Source organism: Solenopsis invicta, chromosome 4 (genome assembly GCF_016802725.1).
Source record: "Solenopsis invicta isolate M01_SB chromosome 4, UNIL_Sinv_3.0, whole genome shotgun sequence".
NCBI lineage: Eukaryota > Metazoa > Arthropoda > Insecta > Hymenoptera > Formicidae > Solenopsis > Solenopsis invicta.
This window is the reverse complement of record NC_052667.1, coordinates 27,366,124-27,386,015: the sequence shown is the minus strand read 5'-3', so window position 1 is coordinate 27,386,015 and position 19,892 is coordinate 27,366,124. Positions and strand designations below refer to the sequence as shown.

The 19,892-nt window shown below is 35.4% G+C and overlaps 3 protein-coding genes across 8 annotated transcripts in view; all 3 read left to right on the top strand.

The window, feature by feature from the left end:
* Positions 1 to 11,245, top strand: part of LOC105196366 (transcription factor Ken 2) — a 39,332-nt gene extending 28,087 nt beyond the window's left edge. Inside the window, exons 2-6 of one of the 3 annotated variants that reach the window (XM_039448398.1) lie at positions 4,752 to 5,042; positions 5,141 to 5,310; positions 5,538 to 5,771; positions 5,942 to 6,233; positions 6,334 to 11,245. In XM_039448398.1, coding sequence (XP_039304332.1) covers positions 4,755 to 5,042; positions 5,141 to 5,310; positions 5,538 to 5,771; positions 5,942 to 6,233; positions 6,334 to 6,813 — 1,464 coding nt within the window. In that variant the 5' untranslated portion in view covers positions 4,752 to 4,754 and the 3' untranslated portion in view covers positions 6,814 to 11,245. The remainder of the gene's footprint in view (positions 1 to 4,751; positions 5,043 to 5,140; positions 5,311 to 5,537; positions 5,772 to 5,941; positions 6,234 to 6,333) is intronic. The other 2 variants (XM_039448399.1, XM_011162285.3) reach the window with 2 other exon arrangements.
* Positions 11,246 to 12,828: 1,583 nt separating this feature from the next.
* LOC105196365 (apolipoprotein D) lies at positions 12,829 to 14,428 on the top strand. The gene is made up of 4 exons (XM_011162283.3): positions 12,829 to 13,011; positions 13,291 to 13,421; positions 13,555 to 13,798; positions 13,954 to 14,428. The coding sequence occupies exons 1-4, from the start codon at positions 12,844 to 12,846 to the stop codon at positions 14,401 to 14,403; spliced, it is 993 nt and encodes a 330-aa protein (XP_011160585.2). The 5' UTR covers positions 12,829 to 12,843; the 3' UTR covers positions 14,404 to 14,428.
* Positions 14,429 to 15,837: 1,409 nt separating this feature from the next.
* LOC105196364 (apolipoprotein D) lies at positions 15,838 to 19,656 on the top strand. Of its 4 annotated transcripts, none has more exons than XM_011162280.3 (5): positions 15,838 to 16,008; positions 17,445 to 17,563; positions 17,862 to 17,992; positions 18,116 to 18,295; positions 18,595 to 19,656. In XM_011162280.3, exons 2-5 carry the CDS (start codon positions 17,453 to 17,455, stop codon positions 18,737 to 18,739), a joined length of 567 nt encoding a protein of 188 aa, XP_011160582.1. In that variant the 5' UTR covers positions 15,838 to 16,008; positions 17,445 to 17,452; the 3' UTR covers positions 18,740 to 19,656. The 4 variants fall into 4 exon arrangements, with proteins under 4 accessions (XP_011160582.1, XP_011160584.3, XP_011160583.1 ...); XM_011162282.3 differs by lacking the exon at positions 15,838 to 16,008 and adding an exon at positions 16,494 to 16,563; XM_011162281.3 differs by lacking the exon at positions 15,838 to 16,008 and adding an exon at positions 16,570 to 16,713.
* The last annotated feature ends 236 nt before the right edge of the window (positions 19,657 to 19,892 follow it).

Here is a 19,892-nt window from a genome sequence, read left to right as displayed (position 1 = left end):
ACATGACAATCGGACGAAAAGTGCATTTGTAATCGATGACGATAAAGCCTCGAAAAACTCGAAGAGAGACACTGCGAATCCATTCGTTGTACGATCTTATCCAAAATCTCGAATAAGGCATGATTAAAGTTCATTATGTAATTTGAAAATCACGAATTGAATTTCTCGTGTTATTATCGAGAAGGTAAATCGTCAACTTTCTCATGCTTATCTACGATCGGAATCTAAACTTAATGGAGCAATGCCGATTAAGCCCGTATCAGACTACGCATTGAAAATTGAAGATTGAAGATTAAAGATTGAGCTTTGGCCAATCAAAATGAAAGGAGTTAAAATTTCCTTGTTTTGATTGGTCAAATTTCAATCTTTAATCTTCAATCTCAATCTTCAATGCGTAATCTGATACGGGCTTAATACCATACTTGCATTGATGCTGCTAGAACATTCAATGACGACATGCTCAGCGATCACCATTTCCGTCTCTTGACTTCATGGGTAACACTTCGTCCAGTCATCTGTTACGTCCGTGTAACGCGCAGCACGAAACCCTGCCCGGCAACTCTTCAAGGCCCAAATAGAAGAAGAAAGAAGAACGTGAGCGCGTAAGCGCAAACGTAATCCAGCCTGTCGGCCAGTACGAATTGACCCTGAACTTCATCCGCTGCTTACTAGCATTTCCAGTAGCGGCCAGAAGCAGCGGTAGCAACGTCGACGGTGTCCAGCAATGATTTCCTTATTTAGCGATTTTCTCAGTATTACGCTGGCGAGTTTATTACGCATGCGAGTGAGCGTACACGCCTGTGCGTTGCCGTACCACCGTAACTCTTACCCGAAGAACTTGGTCTTTTTGTTTTTTTTTGTTTTTTTTTTAGATTGCTTTAATTCGTTCCTGACTTCTCTCATTACGGACATCGTCCGTCATGATATCGTCTTCCTGGGCCGAAATAACGGCGCGACGCTCGCACGTGAAAGGCTCGTTACGAGAAAAATTCATTGTCCTTCTGTTTAATTTATTACGTGCGACCTAAAGCGTGAACCTAAAGATGAACGTATACGATACTTGAACGTGAAGAAAAAAAGAAACAAAAGAGAGAAAGAGAGAGAAATGGAAAAAAAATTTGATGTCTCTCCCTTTCTTTCATTTTCTGTTTTATTTAATGCTTGTTTCTAATTGAATGCTTCTGTTTTATTTAATGTTTTCATATTAAGATGAGGATAAGGTAATCATATGACTTAAGCGTATGACACGTCGTTTCTCGTCCTCGATCCACCTCGCACACGAGGTTTCCAATGAAATGATTTTCTTATGCAAGCGCGGTTACAGGTGGATATAAATTTTCCGGTTACGTAACACGCCGGCGCTTTGCGGCGTCTAATACGAAAGGAATTCGTTACGATGAGACGTTATCTGAGAATAAATAAGGCAGCCCAGCCAGCGCGCGAATCTGTATGCATAATGTCGAATTCGACGAGAACCCGTCGCGCTACTTTCGACGATTTAGAATTCCACAATAGATTCAGCACCTTCTTCGTCACTCTTACTCAAGGCCTTCCCTTTCGAATTCGATCGAACAATCGATCGAAGGTCACGGCAGCGAACGCGGGATGTTCTTAAATCGCATCACGCGTCAGTAGTCAGTACTTCGCCGCTCTACAATCCTGAATTACGCACCTCGAAATATCTCGTGTCTTTATAACAAAATTGTAAAATTTAACATACTTTTTTTCAGTTATCTTATTTTAACATGTTTTCAAGGCAAAATAATTGATTTACATAAAAAAATATATATTTATAGAAATATATCAATAAACATATTTCAAAGTCATATCTTTTTTTTCTACGTGTCTCTCTCGATAATACGACAGAAAATGAAAGTTTGCGACCGGCAAGTACTTATTTCCAGTATGAAACAGATATTGTATTCTTGAGACACGTTTGACATTGCGGAATTCGTTTCATAATATTAGTTATACGCGTTTGCTCCTTTTGAAAATATAATGTGAAACCGGACTTTCTCTCTCTTGGCTTCCCTTGAGAAACCGAAGGAATGCTCGATCAGCCGTTAATTCTCAATTCTTAGCCGTGGCCGCGTTAAACTGTTGCAAATCTTCGATACGGATGAATGGGATATTTCTTGCGCGCTCAATATAATATTAGTCAAATGTTTCTTTTTTTTTACGATCACTATTACAAGATTACAGGGACGGAGACTTCCTTATGCTGGGTGTGGAGCATTCCACATCCAGAGCTCCCGTGGATGTGGAATTCCGCACCCAGAATTTGGGGTATTTAAAAAAAATATTTTAATTTTTAATAAACTTCAAGAATTTTTGACAAAAAACAATATTTGACTATGGTGCTCACGCTGCATGCTACCGCCCTGCTTACCCAACTCTCATATCTCGTATTCCCCCACTTTTTACATATCCTACCTAACCTTTTCATACTTTCGTTGTTAATCGCGCGTGCCTACCTCGTGCTCGAGATCTCATTTCTCTTCATTCAACTGAACATAAGAAATTTTTTTACCTCCATTACATTAGAAAAGATTTCTTTAAATTAAAATGTTACTTAAATAAATCTTTAAATTGTTTTTTTATTTAATCTTAAAAAATTTTTATACGCTACTGGATCTTTGACTGAAAGTTCATTATGTAACTTTAAGTATACTTTACTTTCTTCTGATATGTCATAACTTACACTAAATATTTCTGTTGTGTTTACGAAGTTTATTTCTACGAGTAGATATTGCTATAATATAATTACAGCGTTAAATATAATAATATATATATCTAAAAAATAGGATAAGATTTCTTGTGATATCTTAAACTTATACAGAAAATAAATTTCATGTGTATAACAAAAGCGATATTATTGAAACTACACCCCCCCCCCCCTGCTTCAATGAGGTATTCCATACCCAGAAAAATCAGAAGTCTCCGTCCCTGAAAGATTATGTCGTAACAACGATCCATCAATTGTTTTCTGAAATAAGTGCTAATTAGGAGCGAATTATTGTTCGATTGCCTGAGAGAAAAGGCTAAATAGAACCGAATTCTTCAGTAAAACAGGTAGTTTCTCTGATAATTAATACTATTAGAAGAATTTCTAAATAATACAGGATAGGCTTATAAATTGCATTCGAAAACAATAACATACAATTGCGTCATAGTTTATATTACATAATATTGATTTAATTAATTATATTAAGTGAGAGAGAGTGTACACAGGATACACAAAATATTCGATTCAATTACATGTCGAGATTGTATTGTTATTAATAAATTATTAATATATTTATGAAACTCTATATCATATAAATTCAGTGTCACGTGCTGTATGAAACATTAAATATTATATATACCTCACACAATCTATAATTCGTGACAGAATTCGAAACAGAATTTAATTATTAATTTTACGTATCGTGCAATATGGAAAACATGTGAGCAGTTAGAATTAAAATGTTTTATTTTTATAAATAGAAAAGACATCGAATACGTGTAGTGCATAAAATTCTCGTGATTAGTCAATTGTATCTGGTCTAACGAAGAATCTTAACAATAAGTACTGATTGCTGTGAATAATTGTGTTCAAATGGATGTATAAATAGACCTTATTCATGTAATTGTTGTAACTTACAATAATTTAACTAACAAAGATATGTTCGGTTTGAGCCGGCTTTGCAGTGTGAGCATGTTATGCATGCATATTTAGATTTGACCTTTCTGATCATTGGCCTTTTATGAAGCTACAAGTATTGTATTCTTTGTTATCGCTTGTAATAACATTGCTCTGAACATAATTATAGATCCAATTATTGTTTATGTAATGTAAGAATTTTTCGTATCTATGATTATATTTATAATTTGATACGTAAAATTATAATTGTAATGGATACATAAATAGAATTTCTTATCGAATTCTGCATCGCTAATTATAGATAAAGTGATCTTTGATCTTTATAATTTATTGAGGTAAAAAAGATAACTCTTTTTATGCCTGCATTCTTGTAAAGTTACAGGACGAGGCAACACGGATTAAATGGAATATATGTGAAAATAAAATAAATGCGCGCGTGAGGAGTTTAGACCGTCCTAACTAGATAATTGTATACTGCACCGTTAAACATGTTTGACATGGACAACCGAGAACTGCGTAGATGTAAGAGAAACGTGAGAAACATGATCTTGTGACACGTCAGTGTCTCTTCCGCCGTTTCTTAGAGAACCAAGACACGAAAGGAGGAAATTAGTGTAACGAAGCTGTCATCGCAACACGCAAGGCAGCAAAAACCACTTATTGGGTTAAGGACGCGGAATGCATTTTTTATCACATAATTTCTTACCATAATTGCTCGCTACGTTTAAGGTCTCAATTTTTTAAATTTGTCAAATGAATCTATTGCGAGTACGATTGGTTCCCAATTTATAGAGACATAAACAAAGATGCTACAAGGTTATTATTCACTTTTTATTGACGAATACTATGTTGGAACATTTTAAATTTGCATAGCCCTTTTCTTTATAAAAGTTTAATCATAAATATGTGTGACTTATAATTTATGAATTTTTAACATTTTGGTAATTTAAAAACTATTGACAGAATTTTTACTAGATTTTAAAGTAATTCCCATTATTTGTCTGTTTGTCATTCTCGATTTCTTTTCTTACGAATGACTCATGAAATTAGATTAACGCAGAAATCTATTCGATCATGGATGTTAACATTTTTCAAATCCTTGTTTCAGACGATGTATTCTGACGGTCTCCTGACACTCCACTATGGGAAACATCCAGCGACCTTGGCCGCAGAGGTCGGGGCCTGGTACAGCGGGGACCGTCACGTGGACGTGACCCTGGCGTGCGACGATGGGTCTGTCGTGAAGGCCCATCGTGTCGTTTTGGCTGCAGCCAGTCCCCTTTTAGCTAGTCTACTTCGGAATCCTATTTTGGACCACGTGGTTCACTTATCAGGCGTCCGAAAGACTCAACTGAATCATTTATTGGAGTTTCTGTATAATGGCGAGGCATTGATACCGGTATGAAGTTTAAGTCACGATACAATTTTAATATGCAAGATTGTGGCGTGTAAACAATAAAAGCAGAATCTTATTAATATAAATTTTATTTCGTTTAGTCGACAGAGCTTACACCATTGAGGGAGCTCTTTGAACTACTACAAATTAAGTCAGAGCTGTTTGAGCCTAATCAACCTCAAACTAGTAACTCTGATCCCGAAAGAATATCAACTCCACAGCCCTCAGAAGGCCAAGAGAGTTCCAGTTATGAATCCCAATATGATGGCAGGTAAGAAAATAAATTTTGTGACTTGATCAATCTCGACAATGCTATCTGTTCCGGCAATGCGAGAATTATTCGCTTAATTTTTAAACTGTGTTACCTTCGATTCTTCGCTCAATAAATACAATATAAGTAAAGAAGAAATCGTAATTTTGCCTAACGCCTATTGCTTATCCGTTCGACTTAGCTATTCTGATAAATAAATACTATTAAAAAAAATTTACGCCTTTTAGACAGTCCAACAATCCCGCGGACTGTTGTTCAGTCCTCATTAAAACGGAAGGTTGCGAAGAGGAGCCGGAAGTGGATGTGGACGTGGAAGGTGTGGAAGGCGAGAGTCTTCTATCGGATAACAGAGAAAGCAGTATAGAACCTCCTAGAAGAAGGGATAGTTCTGATCCTGTTAATCTCAGTCTCAATTCCGGCACTTCCGTCACAAGTGACAGTTCGCACGATATAATACACAGGTTAGACGACGTTGATCATCGTATCGTATAATTGTTATAACACTAGCATGTGAAACGATCTAGTTTTTTTTTTTTTTTTTAAGCTACACTCGATAGAACTAAGTTTGGAGAGATAGAACGAATCGTCAAGGAAAATTTTTCCATTCCTCCATTTCTTCATTCAATTGCAGGTCTGAAAAACCGATATTCGAGAGGCGAGAATCTCTTGAGGAAGCTGAAGAGAGAAAGAGGCAGTTGGCGACGCGATTGGCGTTAGGCTTAGAATCTGGAAAGAGGAAAATCGATGAAATGCCAATCCCACCTGCGGAGGCATACGTCGTGACGCCTCATCGAAAGCGAAGGCCAGGTTTTCACAACGCTCCCGCACAAAATCCAGCTTTCGTGCCTTTTAATCCAGGGTTCGAGACGCCCAGAAGGTTGCAGGCGCCACATCCTCTAAGTGTTTCAGCACCACCGTATTTGGTTAGTTCTTGATAGTTACTCTCAACCAGCGTGCATGCGAAACGATGCGTTTCCGAAACATATTACGATAAACTATAATATATTATTATTTGATTTACAGCAGGATAGATCGGTGACACCGCCATCACATCGGCCACCGAGCGCCGATCCGGCAACAGCAGCGACTCTCGATCCACCTTGGGCGGCATGGACTATGCCACCTGCCAGAGCTCCACCGCCGCCACCATCGACGGACGATCCGCCAAAGTCTACTCCTGTTCGTGAATACCGATGCAGTTACTGCGGCAAGCAGTTCGGCATGTCGTGGAACCTGAAGACTCACTTGAGAGTGCATACAGGCGAGAAGCCTTTCGCGTGTAGACTTTGCGTTGCCATGTTCAAGCAGAAAGCCCACTTGCTGAAGCACCTTTGCTCGGTGCACCGAGGTGTGATAGCCGCTCCCGATAATACGTTTTCGTGTTGTTTCTGCTCGTCATCGAACTTCGTCAATCTACAAGATCTCATCAGGCATCTTTCAGGACCGCACAACAATCTGCTGCTCAGCAGGAATCTACATCGCGAATTTACGAATCATGAATAGCGACAAAGTCAAAGACTATCCGGTGCTGAAGAGTGTTCCTCGAGCGTACAATAATGAAACCTTTGAGCGACTTATTTTATGCTCTCAAAAGTTTCGTTAGAAGGATGCGATCGAGACATATGATTTCTGTTCAGATCATTTTTAAAAATTAACACAAAACGAGACATTTAAAATTATCATCCAATTTTCATGCTTTTTACTGACGATACACAAGAGTGTGGTAAAAAAATCATATTTTTTAAAATATGAAGATTACTTAAAAAAATATATAATTATAAAATTTTCTAAATATGTAGATTATTTTAAAAAATATATATTATAAAATTTATATATTTTTAAATAATCTTTAAATTTCGAGACATATGATTTTTAATTTAATAATTATTTGTCTTTTTACAGATAGATAATTTTCTAGATCTTGTCGTATTATTAAAAGCAATGAAGATTCTTTATGTAATAATTTTAGATATTCTATCTCATAGTTTGAATTATTCTGCTATTTATAATAGCCTTCAATATTCCTATACTATTTATATTTATATGTAATATACTAATATTACATATTATATATTTTGATTTGAATGTAACGTAAAATAATGTAATTTTACTACAGACAAAATATAATTAGAAGCAAGAGCTGAAAAATGATTATTGGTTTAATATCATATGATATTAACAAACAAATATGATATTAGAAAATAAATTTACACATGGTCTGAACAGAATTTCAAGTACTGCAGTTTGTCTTCCTACTTTTTTTATTGGTTACTATAAATCTTTCCAAAAGTCGCAAAATAATTTTATTTATAAAAAAATAATACACAAGAAAAAGAAACTTTGTATAGTTTCAGCAAGAAAAATATAATCTCATTATTCAATAATAATTTTCATCAAGTGGGAGAAAAAAGTATCAGATGCAAAAAATAATATCTTCAAACTAAGAATGAGAACATTTGATATGCATTATTATCATCAAAATAATCATATTGTGTTCTTTAGAATACTATTATAAAATTAAAATTAAAATATTATATTTTGCCGAAATTTAAGATTATTACTTTTTTTAAAGAAGATTAAATTGTAAAGAAAAAGGTAATAACACCCATTAAAATTTTATTTAATAACTTGAATGTTATTATCTAATAATATCTTTGCGTGAATTTATATGTCAAATTAGAATTTACAATGCAGATTTTTCAAATCTTAATTATAAATTCTGTCATATAAGTTCTCTTTGAAGACAAACGGCAGCACCGGAAAAAGGTCTTTCTGAAGAATAATAACCTTCACTTACCGCACAGAGGTATGACATATTCAGAGCGTTTGAATCATACAGTCTTTCTAGAAACAGAGAAGTGAGGATGACTAGATGTGGGAGGAAAAAAAGTTAAATGTTCAACCTATTTCTTTCTTCTACCTATCATCGTTAATTTTTGTGAAACAAAAGTGCGTAGTGATTGCACGCGAAAGTTGATAAGTAGTGAAAATACGTGCGGTACCTGAGGGATTAAAAAGGGAAGAATTCGATTTTATATATACAATGTATATATCTCCTCCATCTGAAGTCGCTCAATTGCGTCTTTTCAGCAAGTATCTTATCGTTACTGTTAAGTAATAACTTTGATAAGATGTTTTTGTTAATAATCGACGTGATTCGAGTACGTACGTCGGAAATGATCGTCACAGATGATCTAGGAAAAGTACAAGGACGATAATATGAACGAAAAGAGAGTCAATTATTGTCACGCGCCAAATCTTGACGAGCTTGTAGGATTGAAGCGCAGTCTCTTTGTCGCGTTTTGTTTATTGTTATATTATTTTAATCGCTGCACGTGGCAAATCCGGTTCAATAAGTCCCGTTTACCTCAGCGCGTGCGACTAATCTCACACTGTACATAGTGTTAAATAGAAATGAATTTAAGGCGAACTTTATTTATTCTAAAGGGACCAATTTTCCACCGATTTCTATCTTAGGTAGATTTTAGGTGTCCTGCCCGCCAATCGCCACGAGCTAATTGTTAGCAGATAGAAAATACTTTTCAATCGTGAATACGAAAATTCGATCGGGATGTTGAAAGATGGGTTGGGAAAGAACGGAGTATCGGATTAAGCAGGACGGAAGGGAACATTATCGGCGAAATAGATTGCGGAAGACGCAGTTATGATGTTTATAAATTATTGATGATTTATTGTATAGTAAACATCGACGTTGTTAATGTTCTGTCTTCTAAAAACCTGTCTTCCACATTGTCGGCTCTTCCTCATCTTCCTCATCCCCGTCCTGACATCCCATTCACGGTACATCCTTCAGTAATAACTTAGCGACTCTAGTGCCTTGTCAAATGGGTCCAAATTGGTCGATTGGGCAGTGATTTCATGTGTTCATAGGCTTAAGAGACATAGGCGTTTAAGATGACGATACGAGCTCGCTTAGGAAATGGAGGAATGATAATGAATTCACATAGAATGTTTTAAGATTCATTCGAATTAATTCAATTTGTCTTAAGGCTAGTTAGATCGTTGTAAGTAGCAGCTTTTTTTCTCTAATTTTATCTTTGTTTGACGCAGGACGTCATAATTTTTTTTTCTTCTCTAGGTAGGCATTATTATTACCTAAGGTGCCTTGAAGAAGGGCCTCGACCTCTTTTTTGCTCCTTGATTGTACGAAACCATCTCAAAGTTGCTCGGAAGTGATTAATCGAGGAGAAGTAATAAGACACTGTCTCGAATCGATCGATTGACGCGCATTGGGAAGTTTATTCTGTTCAAAGAATACACATTCCATAAGAAACAAAGTCAAAAAGAGACTATTTCAATGCATAACGTTTAATTGATCGAGTTGTAATTGTGAAGATATATGTATTGTACAGAAATTAGAATATAAAAGCCGAATGTATAGCTTCGATCTAGATTCGCTCATACCAAAGACGTTCTTGTAAAAGTTAAATAATATTAGTTGAATGTAAAACGCAATATACATTTAATTTTTAAACGTGTGTCATTTTGAATAGCACGCGAATCCTAAATGGCAACGTACTTGAAAGATATATTTTACAATCTTAATATATAATTTGATTATATATGTGTTATCGATTGCAATGGAGGTGTATAAATAAAGTACGTAGCAAGTTTGTACACTAATTACAATACAGTAAATAATCGTCTAGATGCTGTGGTAATAAAAGACCTGTGTACAATAAAGGGTGTATAAAAGTATAAATTTCTATTTTTAAAGTTTATAAAGAAAAAAAAAGAAAAAGTTTCTTTACGGTCTGCTTCTCTCTCAAAAGAGCGTCTTGTATCAATCAATTAGAGTGTCGCGCGGGAAGAGGACGGAAACACGGCCGATCGGTGTTCTTTCTTCCTTACATCCTCCGTGTTTCCGCTCGGCCTCGCAATTGCGATCGCTCGGGTGGTGAAGACAAATCGATCAGTCTTTTCTTCTCCTTCACTTCTTTTCATTACGAACGTTCATTCACGGAAATGTTGTTGAACGGGGAGACGTATACAAGAAACGGAGCAGAAAGAGAGGTTGGAGGGGTGGGGTGCGCTCTCGCGAAGCCAGGCAAAAACGGCCAGCACAAAACAATGAACGTAATGTGATACTAAATGATAATAAAGCTAAAGTAATTATTGTTTAGCGTGCGACGCCGCGGCGTTCATGGCACGGGCGCGACTCGTGGCTCTCGGCGTGAGCAGGAGAGAATCTTGCGATCGCGAAGGGGCTAGATGGATACCGACGGAGAAAGATCTTTTGCGAGTCGCCTATAATAATTTAAGCAATCAGCTTTTTATCACCATTTTCCCCTTTTACCCTTTCGCCCACCTTTACCACACACTCCCGACCATCAGTCGTCCCCTCTTCTCGAGCCGTAAACGCACTAGGGATTATGCATTACAGATTATTTTATTGTTAATTAATTATGTTTAGCGCGCACGCGCACCTGGATGTCCCCCTCCTCGAAATCGCGTTTGCATCGTCGAGACGGAAAGGAAAGCAAAGATCTCGAATTTCGCTTTCGATCGACCGAGTTGACCGAGAACGCGGAAGAAAATGATGTTTTTCCGATTATACGATTATTCGACGTTGCAAAGTATTCAGGAACTCACGAGTTCTCACGTCGTTAGATGGCAATTGTAAATGATAAATTAAATTACGCGTCGTTCAAGTAAAGTTTAAGGCATGCACGAATAATAATTGGCGACTAATAATCTTGTGGAAAGAACATTTTCATTTTCCACGATTTACATTGTCTTCCGTCATTGTACTGCGTCTTCTTTTCCTCACTCGGACATCCGGGTGAAACATTGTAGATTTTAAGCATCTTCCAAGCGGGGCGCGAGCTCTGTATATGCTTTCTTAGTGTTCATAGGTTTATGAAAAATAAATTAAAATTCTGAAGAAAATTGGTGTATGACAAGATAAAAAGAAGCGAGCGTAAGATTCAATTGATATATATTGCCGATTTCCTTTTCCCATTCCTGCAAGATCTGTCTTGTGATTTATTAAAAGCTATCTTGTTTAAATGCGTACATTACGGAAATTACGGAACGTTATTATACATGTAGAAATTTGTAGAAGAATTGCATTTGAATTTAAAACTTTAATAAGCAAAACAAATCTAACAATTTTAATAAATTAATTGAACACGAATCATCTTGATCTTGAATTATTTCAAACAAATTTCGTTTAACGGAATTAACGATTTCCATTCTATATTTATGCTTTCTTGAGAGCGATGTGTCTATATTGTCAAGTTGTCTTTCGATTCCGTTGAAGACCGCCGCCTTCGTCGACGCGGACGAGAGATCGAAGCTCCAAAGAGCTAATTATTGTTTTCGCGAAACGCACGTAGCGGTTCATCGTTCTCAGAATCTTCAAAGAATTCTTCAAGAGAGACGCGAGAGACATCGTCGGTTAACGGTCCGAGGACTTCTCGGTTTTGTACAAAAAGAAAAGCTACAGCGAGACCCGTTACTAGTGGGCTACGTTCCAGCAAAACACCGTATGCCGCAGACGCCAATCTCGATGGTGTCGATTGCATAATTACGCCAAGTAACGTCCACCACTCGTTTTATCCCGCTGGGAAGAATCGATCTGCCCGATCGCATTTGCCCCGAAGCCAAATGTAAATAAGTGTTGGTACGAGGACCACGTTGTTGGAACCGGCTCTATAAATGACTCCAGGAAGCGGACAGACATATTTGCCTTTCATAATCGGACACTCAAAGACATATCTTGATCGTAATGTGTAATATAAACAATTAATTAGAATATGCATTATAAATTGTTATATAAATAGAGGTGTTAATCGTATATTTTTGGAGTACCGAGAGAGATGGAAAAAAAGAGTAGGATTCATGCAAGTTTTTTAAGTGAAATAATTTTAATGCGTGCAAGCTTTGCTCCTAATCGACGCTATCATGTATCTCAATGTTGTATTTCATTGATAAAATTTCGCGTAATACATTTGTTAAAAGTAATGTATATTTTAATTTTAAGAAAAAAGGTTTAATGATTAAAGTAACATACGAATACGTTTCAATGCTTGTTTAAAAACATATAAAAAAGAATAATTGTTTGAAAAAAGTGTTCACAAAACTCTTAAAAAGAAAAAAAAATCTATCAGCGTTTCTTCTTTAGAAGTCTTTAATAGAGGACCTTGTAGATTTAAATTGGAGATATCGGAATTCTTCTAATCCGTTAACCTCGCATTTAACCTCGAATTAAACCGAGAAATCATTGACATTCCACGGAGTTGGTAGACCTCGCTCTAGCGCTGTTCCCCGTAGGGGCTGGCGTCGCCAATCGGGAAGTACCGTTCGTTCTAAAGTTGCATAATGGATCTTGCATTTCTGGTTCTTGGTCGCGTCGCCGATGAACTTGCCAAGAGATTCGTAGGCGCATCATTGACCAATGACCACCGTCTGCTCCGTGGCCAGTGTCTCGGCCTATGGAGAGTACCGTAAGAGTACTAACACGTGAGTAAAACAGAGGGGGTAAGACCTCTCGGTCAACGCTCCTGCTTAATGTATATAAAGGTTGGAGCTTCGACCGGTGTTCGAGACAGATCATCATCAGACATGTTCGGGAAGATTATCCTAGCACTCTCGGTCCTGGCCTGGGCCAGTGCCCAGATTCCTAATCTGGGCTTCTGTCCAGAATATATACCCATGGCGAACTTTAACAGGCAAAAGGTAAGTAACTTAACTATTTTTCTTCAGTCAATTATTTGTGTGTTTTAGTACATTCGCTCGGTTTTACTTCGCTTGTAGAATTTAATGTTACGCGAATTTATAGACTTTAATTACGGCAATATCTTCAATTATCGAATAAACGTCAGAGAAATTACGTTTTCTTTGACATTACAGTATATTTCTGATGTCTGTACTATTGGCAACGTTTAATCAAAAAGCTATTAGTAATTTAGATTCTCTTAATTTCACGAATAATGAATGATTGATCATATCTTACAGTTTATGGGCGTTTGGTACGAAGCCGAAAGGTATTTCCAGCTTAGTGAAGTGGTATCGCGATGCGTTATGACAAATTATACCAAAGGCAGCGATGGCAAATTCCGAGTAATTAATGAAGTTACAAATCGTTTGTAAGTATATATACTTTTGTCTAAATTGTTAAAAAAAATGTGTTTAAAAATCTGCGTGTTGAAAATATATGTGAGAATACATTACAAAGTAACAAAATTTTTTACATGCACTAATAATATCTCTTGTATTTAGCACCGGAATAAAGAGGATATTGGAGGGTGAAATTAAGCCCGCAGCTTCCAAGGCTGAGGAGGGTAAACTCACTGTCAAGTATACCACAGTTCCACTGACTCCAGAAACTAAATACTCGGTACTCGAAACGGATTACGACTCGTATGCTGTTTTATGGAGCTGTCAAGGTATTGGCCCGGTCCACGCACAAAATGCATGGGTCATGACGAGGGAACGAATACCGTCCGGAAAAGTGCTTCAAAAGGTATGCGAGTGCTTAATAAAATAAAAATCATCAATGAGTTTTACGTTTAAAAATTCTTAATAAAGTGATATTAAAACGTGTGTGCGTGTATGTGTGTGCGTGCTTCAGAATTATTGTCATTACTATAAAAATTTTAAATTTTATTTTGATTGCAGGCTTACGGCGTTCTTGACAAGTACAAGATATCGAAAACGTTCTTCGTGAAAACCGATCAGGCGGAATGCGCCTATTTGGACACGCCACCGGAGGAGGAAGAGAAGCCCGAACCGGAAAAGCGAAAACGGAAACCGCAATCAGTCGAGCTGAATGAGAGTTACAGATCAACCATTCCGGTGGATGCCAATACCGAGATAAAGGAGGAAGTCGGGATTATCAGCGAGAAAGCGCTTGCCGATAGCCCGAAGATAGCGGAGGAACCTGCGAAGCTTGAGCAACCCATCGAAACCGTTCCCGAACGGATCTTAAAGATAGCAGAGGCGATAAAGGAGGAGAGCGGCGACGCCAGGGATAAAATGATCATCGTCGAGGTCAAGGAGGAGAACGTTGCGGAAAACACGAGCGAGGAGAAGAACGAGTATTCGAAGGAAACGGAAACAACTGCCTAAAAGTATTGTTCAGCTAAAAAAAAAAGAATTTGTTAATTGGTGCTAGCAAAGATGTATTCAGGGGATTTTCGATGTCTTAGGCTCGTAGCGGTTTCCTCGTTGAGAACCAGTCTCGCTTAAGTACCGTAAAATCATTAATCACTGTTCCGTTCGACACGTCGTTGTCGTTGTCGGGTGAGAACATAGGGTTGGCACGGCGCTTTGTTTTATAGGCTTACAAATGTAAAAAAAAGAAAAAAAAACAAAGATAAATAAAATTGTTATAAAAAATGTCTTAATAAAATGTATTTGTTTGTTTATTATTTCCATTTCACTACGTAGATATAATGGCACGCGTGAAAATTAATTACTGGATACTGTAGCCGAATTTAAATTAATGCGTATAATTGTATATCTGACTATGGGAGAACAATATTTGATTAATGAGATAACACAGTACAATTTCGTAAGAAAATTGATTTTTCTATAAAATTCCTTTATCTGCAATAATTGACTGCGACAGTTTATGAGCTGTGAGTAATCATACTATGCGCGAGAAAATTCTAAGAGTTCTTGAACTCTTAGAAAGTCTTTTTAGCTTTCGCATCACGATCTGGTACTAGTAAAAGCTAAATGTGTCATAGCATTTTCATCACAATATAAGCAGGTCACATAACGGATATATTTTTCATATGTTTTTTCATATTTTTCATATCATTAATAATTTAATTTTCCATAATAACGATTCATGGAAATTATTATTTAACATACAAATGATGTAACGCTAAGCATTTGATCAAGTAAATTAGTCAATTATTAATTCAATGCAGATGAAGTAGAATTATTAATTGTAAATAAATTTTTCTTGCATTTATAGAAATATAAAAGAATATGTACTAATGAGAATTTTGATATTTCATGTATAAATATAACGTAAGAGAATTTAATTTAAAAAATTTTTTGTTGGAAGAAATAACAAACGAATCATCTTTTTTCTCAAATGTGCTGTATACTTTTTGTTTAATAACTTTATAGAATTAATAAAAACTAACACGATATTCTATAGTGCACAAATAATTAATCTGTGTAAATTTTCGTAGATATAATTGTTATATGAAATTATCGAGAATTTGTCATAAACATGTGTTTACGAAGAAAAACGTTTACTCTATTAAAATATTCTATTCTTAATTTTCAAGTCACTTTATAATATATTAAGATTTGTATTTATTTCGCAGATATTTATTGTGTCGGTCATTAGTGTGAAATTCAAGCGAGCGCAAACGAGCGATTTTCAAAAGTGGTCCATCACATCCGATCATAAAATGATTCACGTGCCTTCGAAATTGTTGATCATCTATTGGTCAATGGCAAATTCGAGCCGGGTTTCTTGAACCCCGGGCGTACCGTTACTGACCCACTAACTGTCAGTACTCTGCCAAACATATCCAGTAAACCTTCGCGGGTCCGTCTCCGACAAGCACTGAAGCGTACCGTAGAGCAGAAAGTCCAGTCACCTACGAACGATCCGTCGTGTGAGAAGTATCGAAGCTAAATCTCATCAATCTCGCAGAAATTAACATCGGACGCGTATTCTCTGGCTATCCAACGGTCAAGGTTACTCAGGTGAGTTCCATATTTAGAACGAGCAAGATCGCATTGCCGATATTGCATTTACACTGTTTCTCTCTCGTCCTTTCTACTTTAATCGTATTTCTCAGTACTAACTGCTCGCTGAACTACTTGCGCAAATAACCTCTTGTCGGGTAAATTAAGGAGCTCGGAATATTAGAAATCAGGTCAATCGCCGGCTTAAATTATTCGCGACTATAACATTTTTGCATAACAACTTAACCTCTACCAACGATTGTCGTATCTCACATTGGAAAAAGTGTCCGTGGCAATATGAATTTCAAATTGCTAGTGCGATAAAGAGAGAAAAGATGACTCGACGTGAATTGTTGTTCTTAGCACTTGGGAGTGACACGGGGAGAAATCAACACAGATTATGCAACACGAATGATAAAAACTAGTACAGCAAGTAAAGCGCAATTATAAACGTTATTGAAGTATGTCATGCAGAACAGTGCTGCATCATGATATCATCAATTTCGAAACGAATGATAATGCGATATAAAAGAGCGCGCACTCGTTTCTCTTCACTTCCTTGCGCGTTTCAAAGTTAGTAACTGTGTACTTTAGAAACACGAAAGTAGCACAAAGAAATAGTCTCGGAGCACCGAAGTCGATGCGAATTAGTTCATAAAATAATATAGTTTACAAGCTCATTAAGCAGTGCGTCATTACAATAACACGATTCATAATAACGTGGTGATTATCTAGTGGAAGAATTCTGTAATGTGATCATTGGCTTCCCGCGATATGCAATTTTTAATGATATAAAAATTTCTGTTTAACATAAGATTAACATTATTTCTGTCCGATCTCGTATTCTGAATTAAGTGAATTTAGTAACGGAATTCTTAACGATAGTATCAATATTATTGCAGCATCATTGCGCAGCTTTTTTACTGTATATAATATCTGCGTAACGGCAACATAACGTTACCGATACTATAATAGTTACAGAATCTCACTGCGGAATAATGAAGAGCGATGATACCTAACAGCGGGATTTTGATATAATTTTTCTGCGTGTATGCGTGTGTGCGCGCGTGTAAAACAACGGATATAAAATTCTACGTATATCATTTCTTCAAATATCATTGCGCGAATCGGCCTTTGTGCTTTTTATTTCATATAAAAATTATTGTTATACACAAAAACTTCATCATCAAGACAGTCTGAAAAAGGGAATATCTCAAAAAAAGTTCAATTCTTTTTTAAATATTATTATGTTTGCTGGGTTTGACATAGTAACGCAGTGGTTGCCGGTGAAGGAAATCATATCGAATAATATTTTGTAGAAGGATTAAATATTTGTTTTAATCGAATTTGACCCTGAGCGCCCATTTTATTTAAACCGACAATTGAAATGTCAGCTGTGAGAGTCGCACATGTTGTAAATATTCTGTACATTTTTTTTTTTTTTTTTTTTTTAGAGAAGAATATGCTGCGAATATTTATAATCGTTACCATCGCGAATGCAGTGATGGCACAGGTGCCATTTTTGGGTACGTGTCCAAACTTGGAAACAATGCAAAATTTCGAATTTGACAGAGTGAGTATCAGAGCATCCAAAATGTACAATACGTATATAATTATAGAGACAATATTACAATTTTTAAAATGTATTATTATAAACATATAATTAAAGTTGCTTCCTTCATAAGTTGTAACCATAATTATGATAAAATCACATTTTTGTAGATCAAGAAAAAAATTGAAATTTTTTTACTTGCAATTGTATATCTAATATTACATCTAATATTAAAGGAAAATTATATATATTCAGATATCAAAAGATACTTTCTACGTATTTAAATTAAAAGTACATCATAGATATTTTTCTTTTCTAGTATTTGGGCAAATGGTACGAAGTCGAAAGGTACTTTGCGTGGTTTGAATTTGGTGGAAAATGTGTGACAGCTAATTACAGTATGAATGAAAATAACTCGGTGAAAATCATCAATAAACAAATTTCTTCATTGTGAGTACAACACACAACGATTCATAGTGTAATTTAAAGCCACTAAAAGCGAGAAAAACAGAGATAGAACAATGATATTGCTGACATTTATCGACTTGGATTAAAGTTCCATTCCCTTTGTAGAACTGGAGTCGCAACGAGTATTGAGGGCGTTGGAAGATTAATTAGCAGATCTGATGATCCTAAGTTGTCTGTCACTTTTCCATCTTTGCCACTGCCATTCGATGCACCTTATTGGGTTCTAGATTCGGACTACAAGTCATACGCCGTAGTATGGAGCTGTACAAATCTTGGAGTCCTCAAGTAAGTTTGCGTTTGAAAAAAAAGAAAAAACAAAATATAATAATATATAAACATTAGATTTTTTTATGCTGCATAAGTTTGAAGTTTTATTTGATACTAATTCTTTTCTGCGCTTTTATCGCTAGACATAAACTTTCTACTTTTTTATGTTGCTAAATAACTTATTATTCAGTATTCATATTTTAAAAGCATATTTTCTATCTTCGAAAAATATTGTAGAAAAAACTAAAAACTATTAAAGTACCATTGAATAAACAATTTTACTAGATTGGTAAAATTATAATGCATCTTGTTTGCAGTGTACGAAATGTTTGGATTTTGACGCGAGAACCAAAACCGCCAGTCCCAGTTGTAGAAAAGGCTTATCAAGTACTCGATAAAAATAATATCAGCAGAGCGTACTTTATTCGTACAGATCAGAAAAATTGCCCGGCTACGTATTAAGGATGATTAATGATGAACTTCAAAAGAAATATACTTGGGAAAAAATGTATTTTTTTTGTGATGGAGTACTATGCATAATATCTTGAATTACGAATTAGAATATTTATTGCCAACGGATGCAAGATTACGCAAGTATCATGTTTACGTAATGAATATTGTGAGTGCGTTTGTATTAATAAGATTGTTATGGATATTTATTTTTTATATTCAAAGTCGAAGTATTGCATAGTTGCAATGTTTAAAAAATTCTATTTTTCTTTCTTTGCCTGTTTCTTCCTCGTGACTGTGATTTTTAATGCAATGTCTGCAAAAAATTGACTATATTATTTCATATCAATAAATTTTAATTTAAACTTTAGACTAACATAATTTATAACAGAATGCATCATCATAAATACGTAATGCGTTATGTAAGTATTGTTGTATTGATAACACTTTGACCACGAGATAGTTAATTTATGCATGAAAAATATGAAACTTATCTGTTTGTAAATAAAAAAAATAAGAAACAAAATAGTGTTTCAGGTTTAACTGTACGATTGTCGTATTATGCAAAAATAAGTTAATTTTATAGATATTTTATACTAAAGATAATTTTACGCCTGAATAATAAATGATCTGGTGGTCAAAGTGTCAAGATGTATATGTTGTCTACGTTTGTATTTCAACGTTTACAGTTAAGGTGATGATCCCAATTATGGGCCATTTAAGGTTGATATGATTTACATTAATTCATGTAAATTTAACAATCAAACATTTTAAAAAAGTTGTTAATGTCAATATAAGCAATAAATATTATAATTAAGTCTCAATTATGGGTCGGCATAATTAAATGTATATTAATGTATGTTACATTGTTAACATATTATTGCATGTTAATATACTAAATAAAATAATATATTATGAGTGTCAAGGAATTATTAACGATGTATGTATGAAATTTATCAAAGAAGTTGTTGAAGATATCTTTCAAAATAATTACAAAACAAATTTTCTGTAATTTTATTATAATAATAAATGCACGTTTATAAAAAATATTTAATTTTACAAATTTGATCCATAATTAAGACCGTTATCTTATATTTTGTACGTGTTTTTTAATATATTCTTCATGTTAATCTAATTAATATTTATCAGGTATATTTACTTATTA